At 43.5% G+C, this 9,435-nt stretch overlaps 1 protein-coding gene across 1 annotated transcript in view; it reads left to right on the top strand.

Annotated features, from left to right (window-relative positions):
- COLQ (collagen like tail subunit of asymmetric acetylcholinesterase) overlaps positions 1-2,011 on the top strand; it is a gene marked incomplete at both ends in the record, with an annotated part of 33,121 nt that extends 31,110 nt beyond the window's left edge. Inside the window, one exon of the mRNA XM_079538717.1 lies at positions 1,942-2,011. Within this exon, the coding sequence (XP_079394843.1) occupies positions 1,942-2,011 (70 nt within the window). The remainder of the gene's footprint in view (positions 1-1,941) is intronic.
- Positions 2,012-9,435: the final 7,424 nt, after the last annotated feature.

Genomic DNA, 9,435 nt, shown 5'->3' on the forward strand with positions numbered 1-9,435 from the left:
ATTGCATTAATACTCACCCTTAACATACTAAGGGCAGGATACACCATGATGAAGAGATGATCATGTTGGAAGAAAGAAAACCAACCAACCAAACCACAGCCCCCAAACAACCTCCTGTACTTTTAATGAGTCCTCTAGAGGTATTTTTGTTTCTGAAACAACTATTCATCTATCAGCCTTTTTAAAGACCAGGAAATTCACTCAGAAGAGAGGGTATACATCTGCTTAGCAACACCCTTCCTTTCAAACATCTGTGCACAGTTGACTTGCCTCCTCTGCTTTTGTTCAAGCAGCCTCCTCTGGTGAGCATTTTGCCTCAAGCAGCAGCACCTCTATTTAACTGTCAGGTATTGTTACCCGATAACAGGAAACATTTAATTTGCAAATGAAATTATGTGCAGAGCCTTCATCATTCATGGAAGAATAATGTGCTAATTGACAGGAATAAGAAACCACAGGACATCTTTGTAAAGCAAGTGCTGTGCTAATCCTTCCATTGCAGTTGTTGGAGCATGCCTGGAGTAAGAGATTACTAAAATTGAGACTAGTAAACCTGACAGCCCAAAACATTTTAAAGAGCTCCCATCTGCAGACAGTGTGGAGCTGCTCGCCTGTGAAAGCTGTTACATCTTAAGAATAGGAAGTTTGCTGCCGAAATGAGACTCACAAAAGCTTGAGAAAGTTTTATAAAGTTCATTTTCCACATATAATCAAGTAGTGAAAAACCATTTAGGTCCTTTATCTTTGTGTTTGCAGTCTGTAGGTTACTTGCTTAATCAAAGAAAGAGCTGTGACTCGTCAGTAAAATGAGGTGAATAAATGAGCTTGGCACTGCAACAGGAGCTTCACCCTCTTCTCCAACACCTCTTCTGCAACTGATTTTCCCATTATCTGTACTTTTTCCAGTCCCAAGTCTCTCCTCACGTTTCATAGATCTTCTCTTCAAATTTTTGTTCTGTTTCTGAGGAAGTGGTTTATCCAAGGACGCATTTCAAAGGACTGGTGCATTTGTGGATTATCTGATGGATGAGTTATTCACTTGCACTCATAGCAATATGTATGGGAACTGTTGAGTCACAGCCTGAGCCTCTGATTGACCACCTGAGGCAAGCACTGAGTCAGCCAGTGAGCACAGGTGAAGGCGATTCAGCTGTGTGACCAGAAGGGGTGGAGCCTGGCTGCACCTCTCCTAAACTCCAATTAAGGGCTGACTGCCACTAGGAAGGATCTCTTTCTGGAGATCCCTCCTCTGTGGAGTCTTTCCTGTGAACCTAGATTTTGCATACAGGTGAGCATTGCTTCCCTATTTGTTTCTTTTCCTATTTTCACCACAATAATCTTTCCAGCTGTAACACAATAAAAACTCAGCAAAAATGTTTTTTCATGTCATTAGCATCACTGGTCGGATGTTCAGTAGGTAGTCACGGCAGCTCAGCTAAGCAAGCAGAAAGACAAAATCAAAAATGTTTTCTCTCATTTTTTAAAGGCCCTTTGAAAGGCCTTCTTTTAGTTTAAAGGTATACATCTGTTGCTATGAAAAATAAGTTAAAGGATGGGTGCAGTCATGCCTGCTGGAGCCATTGGAAGTAACTGGAAAAACACTTACCTTGGGTTCTCAGTTATTTAGTTATGCTTTTCCTGTAAGTGAGTCCCAAGGGCTTCCTCCACCTACACACGAGTGTTTGTTTTAATTCTGATAATTGGTTTTGTTGTTTGTTTGTTTGTTTTAATTCTAGTAATTGACGATTAAGACTTTATTCATAGTGACAAGGGGGAGCACAGCAGAGAGCCTCAGGAAATCGCTTTCATCTTTTCATTGCCAGATGTCACTGCACTTGGTGTTTTCTGATGTTCTTGAGTTCTTACAGAGAGCTGCACACAGAGAACATGTGATGTGAGCTACGGCATGTTTTGAAACTGAGATATTCTCTTTTATTTTAGGTCTTATGGAAAATTGCGATGCACTTCTTACTGCTACATTGACTCTACACAGTGCCGATACTTCACATGAGGGGAGCAGAGAAGGGCAGCATCCCACACGCTGTGGGGTGCGAGGTGCTATGCTGTTGTCTATCTGGGAAGGTCTCGGATTTAAAAAAGAAAAAAAGAAAAAAAAAAAAAAAGCAAAAAGAAGAAAAGCCATCTCTGTGAAAACAAACAGACTTCGTGCTTCTGATGGCCATTTTGAGATGTTTGTCTTTTTTTTTTTTTTTTAATTAATTAAGCCAGATTCTGAAAAACTAGGACCACTGTATCCTGTCTTAATAGATAAACAGTGTTTGCCAGTAAGACTCGTGGGCTGTGTGTGGGGACTTCTCTGTCACAAATGCTACAGGAAACCAAATGCCACTAACCAGGAATACTGTGTACAAGACAACATTACCTCGGCTTAGCACTGTTCAGCCTAAATTAAGTTCTTCAGGGTTTTTGTTTTTCAGCTTTTTCAGCATAAACACAAAGCATGTGTTGGACACAGTGTTTATGGAGACTTTCTCGTTTATTACAATGTGAACTTCCTTCATGTTGTCTCCAGGGGGGTGTGATGGTGGCTTCAGCGGCATTGTGGTTAGCTGCACACCTTTGTGGCTCAGAAGAGCAGGGACCTTCCTGCAAATGCTTTAAAGATCAGCAGATGAGGCAAAAAAAAAACTCCAGGAAAATGGTTGGCTATCACACCAAGCCACAGGCCACGAAGGCCAAAGGGGACAACCAAATGGTGATGCAGCCAAGGTGCTCTCACTTCAAGGAGGACATCAGGCTGGGAGCAAAGATGCAGGATGAGCTGATTTCACTTTTCGCCTTTGCCAAGCCAGCTGCGTTCTGTGTGAGCCCAACAGGACTGCGGAAGTGCTGGGTCCAGGTGGCTGCCCACCTGGAACCTCAATGCAGCCAGGCCTGCACTCTGGTCATGGTGCTGGAAGGCCTTGTTCTTCTCTCATGGTCTACCCAGACTCCATCCTTCCATGATGGCTGTACCCATCCTGTGTACTGACTCCTCTGGCCTGCTCTCCTGCTCCTGTTGTGCTTGGAGCACACTGCAGTGTGCTGCCTCACTTTTGTATCCCTGTGACACCAATCCTGGCCTAATGTGCTTGTGGGTGCTCATTCATGCTGTATGATGTACGTATATCTCTGTTTTTCAGGACATTTGGTCAATTTTGCTAGCTCTGATAGGAGTCAGGGTAATTACCTACTTATTTATTAGCACGCATTCAAGAACAGATTTCATAGGGGAAGCATATTTAATACTGTATATAAAAAAGAGTTCATAACAGAAGAAAATGGTACAAAGATGTGTGGAGTTCAGGACTAAGAGCTCAAACCAAGGTGTGATTTTTTTTTTTTCATGCAGGCCACTCTTTGCTGCTTTGCTGTAAATGCTGTACTTGAACGTTTCAAGTGTGTGAGTTGCTTGTCACAATAGGAGCACCACAGCAGCTGCACTTACTCGGTTACCTCCTAAAGGTTGAATAAAGGGTGGATAATGCATTAAAGCAAGCAGGAATATATGCAACTTCTACCACTTGTATAGGAGACTTTAGCTCTGCATGTCCGAAGTGATACTGGAAATCGTCAATTAAAAGCTAAATAAAATTAATGTATTTTACTGCTATTGCTTACCTGGGCTGCTTGTGCTGTGAAGCTCAACCACCAACAGCTGTAGCCTGTTTCAACAGTTCAAAGCCTTTCTTCTCATTGCCTTATTATTGTTATTATTTTTTATTTAAACAGAGGTCTTAATAAAAGGTCAAAGAACCAAAGGGGTGAGGAACTTGCCATAAGCTCTGGAAATCTTTCGCTAGGGTAGCTGCCTTGTAACATCCCATACTGATCCAAAGGAATGGGTTTCAGCTGGTGGGATCCAGCACTTTCTCCAAGGAGTCCATCTCCACTTGCAGACCCCGTAAGGCTGGAGTCCTTGAGAAATTTGGAAGTCTCAGTGGCCTTTCACTTTCAGCTTTAAGTCCTGTTGTTTTTAAAAGCTCCTACCTCCACAGGACATTATAAAGCCAAAGTGCACCAAGGGCAGGAAAAGAAAAACAAGTCATGATCTCACACGTCAAATTGTAGTGTGCTGCACATAGAGAAGAAGTACAGCATCAGCCTGGTCAGAAAACAAAGCGTGAATTTCAGAAGGACTGTATTAATACAGCACAAAAAGTTCAATATCTTAACAAAAAGAAATGCAAGTTGGAAGGGAAAAAAAAATAAAAGTCATGGAACAAGTTTCTTACTGCCATTATCATCTTGTGTAAACCATCATAAAAAACATTTGAGGAGGTGTTAAGTATTCATGTTAAAAAAGATTGCAAATACCTTCCTCCTTAATTCAGACGTATCTATTATTAATTGAGGATTCATCAGCTGGATGGTGCCTGGAATGCTATGATTTATCTTCCCTCCTTCTGTGAGTTTCCTAATGCATTGTGCCAACTGTGGCTCAAAAGTGGATTGAGGTACTTCAGTTCCTCGGCCTTTTGTAGCAGCAAATGCCTGTGGGAAAGGTTTCTAATCGTTAGTGTGCAGCTGTAGATGAACACAGAATTAGTATGAGCTTACATCATACACTGTATTTAAAGTACACTAAAAAGCCAGCTTGCACTTACTATGTGATTAAATATGTGTAGTTATCTACTGCATGTATTAACAGCTTATGTCAATAAATCATGCTACCTTCGTTCTGGCATTTGCTTGATTTTGCTTATATCTGGCTTTCAAAACACAGCTTGCAGGTGCCTAGCTGTGTGCAAGCTGGGGCTGTGTGTACTGAGAACTGATGTCATCCTGAGCATGGGGAGAACAAAGCAAAGTCCCAGCACGTGCTCCTTCATGGATAATATCCAATGCATGTGGAAGGCATGAGCCTGGAGATGGGGAGCCAGGCTAAAGTGCACTACAGAAGCACAGTCCTGGAAATCACATTAGTAGCTGCTTCCCTCTCCCCTGCAACCCACGTCTTGGAGCTTAAAAAGCATTGAGTCACAGCTCCATCCTTCCAGCACTCTTAATCAGCCCTGGCAGTGTCCTGTGCGGCTGACAGAGGGTCCTTGTCAGATGGTGGGTTTCAGTGGTTCTGCTGCTGGCATGCACAGGCTATGAGAGACATTGAAAACAGGGTTACCCATTGCTCTCTGTGGGCTTGCTTCGTGCTGGGACTTTCTGAGTAGTACAGCTTCTGGCGTGAAATACTGTGGGATTACAGCATCTAAATAAAACCATGGATCTGTACCTGCTCTGCCCAGGGATGAGCAGGCTTTGCTTTGGACTGCCTGTCACTGAGCTGCTGCTGGGCTGAGCTACAGACGTCCAGTATTTAATCCTCTGCTCTGTGTGCGGAGGGGGCTTGGCTGAGGGTTGCCCAGGACAAAGAGCAGTGGGCAGCAACACCTGGAGCAATAGCTGCAAGCCCGGTTTTATGGCTGGCTGGTTGTCATAATTCAGCTTCCTGGCAGCCTGATGAAGCTTCATTAGGCTCCTGAGGCACAGTGGGAAACAGGTGCCATGTGGCGAGTGCCATGGTGAAGGAACTTTGGATATATGTCGAAGGGCTGCCCCTGCATTTTGTAGCTGTAACATCCACGTTGGAGTCAGGGCTACAAGCAGGCAGCCACCCCAAGAGGCAGAGGGGCTCCAGCTGAGGAGAAAGGAGCTGAAAACCCCTGCTAAGTGCAAGGCTGCCTTGGTTTAAGTGTGGGCTGAGGGCTTGGTAGAGCAAAGCCCAGAGCTCCTCAGGGAAAAGGCTAGCCAGTCCCAGGTGTCACAAGGCAGCTAGCAGTACATCGACAGTAGGGTTTCAGCAGTGCCAGACAGTGTGGTGACACTGAATTCTCCTCCCTGCCTGGCACATCCATGCCCAAGTTTCACAGCAGAACAACCTGTACTGCACAGCATAGGCACACGAGGGCTGAAAACACTGTGATTTTTATCATACAAAGAGCCCATGTGTAACATCAGCACTTTGGAGTGGAAGGCACTCCCACTGCCTACAGTTCAGCTGGACATGGGCACTGAGGCTAAAGGACAATGTGCCCAACCGCTCTCATTTATGCAGATGATCAGCTCTATGTGACATTTATGTAGGGACGTGAACCATGGCAGTTCATCAGACTGTCCCTTGGTTTCAAGAAACTGAATTCCAAGGCAAAAGCCTTTTAGTGCAGGACACACTCACCAGCTGGTCAGGGAATATACAAAAATGACTTGATTTCCTAACGCTTAAGGCTCAAGAAAATGTAAGTTTATATTTAATTACCTTTTCAGAGGAGGGCCTACCTTTCAGAAGGAGCAGTAGCTTGGATGTGCCAGCTTCAAGTAGATCAGTGTAAGAAAACAACACACCAGATGGAGAAGCTTTTTGGCTGGCTGAGAAGAAGCTGTCCCAGATTCTTCACAACAGCCAGGGTTGTCCCCATCTTTCACTATGGGGCTCTTTGGAGACTCCTGCCCAAGGTGACCAATAAAGCATGAAGTGGGCAAACCCAGCAGTGGCTATTTACACATCAACAGCATTATGTCTATTTAAGGAGAGAGAACATGAATCTTCAAAAGATTAAGCATTGAATTAAATTGAGGAAAATCAGCAGTGAAATGGCAGGAGTCAGTAGGTGAGTGGAAGCTCAGCTGCCCCTGAGGAAGGGGACAAGGCCCCTTACCACCCTGCCGCATGAACGTTTTGTTGCCCACACAAAGCCTTCCGTTCTGTAGCTCTGGGCAACGTACTCATCACACAGTGTGGGATGCAGCGTGTTGGCCAGCACTGAATCCCTGAGCTGAGGTTCGAGTTTCAGGTGGTGCTGAAGGCACAGGGCTCCCTCACGCCTGGTACCAGCTGCCAAGCAAGAAAGCAAGTGGAAAAGTGTGACCTATAGGAAACTATGAGAGGCACGCCTGTCTCTGTAGGCTACAGATGAGCTGACGATACCAATGCTGGAAACAGATGCTAAATTAATTGGAAATTATTTTGGCAGAAAGCCATTACTGGAGCAGGAGGGTGTCAGGTCATGACTCTTTGACTCCATGTCTTGTTGGCTGATGGCTCTGGAAGGATGCAAGGATCACCAATTTCAGCTCCTCCTGCTGCAGGCAAAGTATTGGTATCAATGGTCACCCCTTGCTCTAGTGGTGGTTAAATAGCGAATGATCTTTGGAAGAATTTTACCAAACCTTGAAACCAGAAACGGCAAATATGGGCTAGTAGAAGGTGAAGGTTAGGGGGGTGCAAAAATGCAATGAAACCTGGAAAAGCCTTTTTCCCTAATGTGCAAAGTCAGGGGTCGAGCCTGTGCTGCCACAGAACAGCTTGGGTAGGAAGGGATATTAAAGCCCGCTCAGTTCCAACCCCTGCTAGGGGCAGGGCTGCCACTCACCAGCTCAGGCTGCCAAGGGCCCCATCCAACCTGGCCTTGAGTGCCCTCAGGGATAGGACATCCACAGCTTCTCTGGCCACTGCTCCACCACAGACAGAAAAGGAAAGCTGGAAGCTTTCTAAGGCTGATGGATTTTTTTTCCCCCTTGACAACACACAAGAAACTCAAATCTGTTTTAGACCAAAAAGAAAAGGAATAAATGTTTGTTAATTAATGTTTAAAAATGTAAAAAAAGTAAAAAATGTTTGTAAATTCCTGTAGGGACAGGAATTTAACAGGCCTTCTGTCAAGATATATTTGGGTCAATGTACTGACATATAAGAAAAAATACACAGTAACTTTGTTGACTAAACTTCTAGACAGACACACACTGGCTTTGTTTCACTAATGACTGGAATAAAACTTTCCTCCTTGAGGCTCTGATTCAGAGAACAGCTTTGTGCAAACACATTGAACTTGTATTGAAAACCTGTGCTCTGTCGTGATTGATTGTATCACAGCATTACAGACCCTTACGCTGCATTTCAGCAGCTCTGCCTTGCCTGTGGGCCAACATGATTGCATGTCAGTCCCACACTTCTCCACTGCAGTGGGGTTTCCACAAAAGAAAACAACTCGGTAAAAGTTTCACACTGGTAGCACTGGTCACAATTTCAGTGCTGTGAGCTTGCATTGCTGTTCTTTCCTCAAATTCAGATAAGTTTTTTACTGTTTTTCTCTCTGGTAGGAGACTATTCCACTATCTTCTGGTCACTGCTGATATGTCTTCTTTAAGCTTCCTATTTAAACAGCAGCACCTGTGTGTTCCTACAAGTCCAATACATTCAGCACACCACCACTTCATATTTGGAGCCACAGATCTGGATTCCTGCAGAGACAAGAAAGCCCATGACCTTTACTTATGAACATGACAAATTCTGTCAAAGCTTTAGCTGGAGCTCTTTCTGCAGCTCATATGGGACCCTGTAGTGGCAACAGATTTGCTTATTTTAACAGAAAGAAATTGTGGAGAAATGCTTGCCCGTGAGCTTTTTGTGCATGTGATTTCCATTCACTCACACGTGCACTGATGCTGGACAGACAGGGCTACGGAAAGACAATCAGATGTGACAGATAGTTCTGCTTTTGTGTCCTCTCTGTTTATACAGAGAGAGAAAAGGGAATGAAAGAAACAAGTTACGTATCTACAGTACATAAAAGGCCCTTGTCTTCATCTCATCTCAAGACGACCCCAGAAATTTGAAAACCTTGAGGTATTCCTACAGAACAAATTCAAGTCCAGGCAGAAGGTCATCCTTACCTCTAGTTGTTACATACATATCCTCTGATGGTGCCAGGCTGGTTTCTTAACCACAGCCTTCAGCTATTTACATTAGCCAAGGACCCACAGCTATATTGCCGATGCAGCTTTTATTCTCGTAATCAAAACAGGCTCCATGTATGTGAACATTCTTCATACAAAGATACATACAGGCAGTTTCTATCAACCAGAAACATACTCTTTTTGACTGTTCACACAGTATTTAGAACAGATGCAGTCCTGAAGAGCACTTTAGGCCCTCTGTTGTAATAAAAAAAAAAACAAATCCATGCAAGGAAGAAGTGAGATTTTAAAACATGCTTATTTAAAATAAGTTTATTACAATGAAATAATAAAAAAGTCTGGCAGAAGTCTTAACAATACTCAAAAAACAAACAAACAAAAAAACAAAAAAAAAACAGATGCTGTATCATGTGAGAGATGACGCAGATTGGAAACTCCAAAATTTCAAGATTGAACTGCTTACGACAGCACAATTTGTGCAATGCTTACGCTGGTGGAGGTGATTTCTGGGGCATGAACAAGCCCTTAGAATTAAACTGTGAGGCAATATACCTTCTCTTCATCTTATATCTCAATAAGGCTCACTGTAAGCTCAGCTTATCATTAATAAAATGAATGCCCAAAACTGGATTGAAAAATGCAAGAAAATAGAAATGGAAACCACAAAAGCAAGCTGCTTTGGTTTTCAGTTCAGTCACCATATTCCAGAATGCAATTTGTTTGTTTTGTTTCAAGTAGACAAAA

This window comes from Tetrao urogallus (genome assembly GCF_951394365.1).
Source record: "Tetrao urogallus genome assembly, chromosome: 7".
NCBI lineage: Eukaryota > Metazoa > Chordata > Aves > Galliformes > Phasianidae > Tetrao > Tetrao urogallus.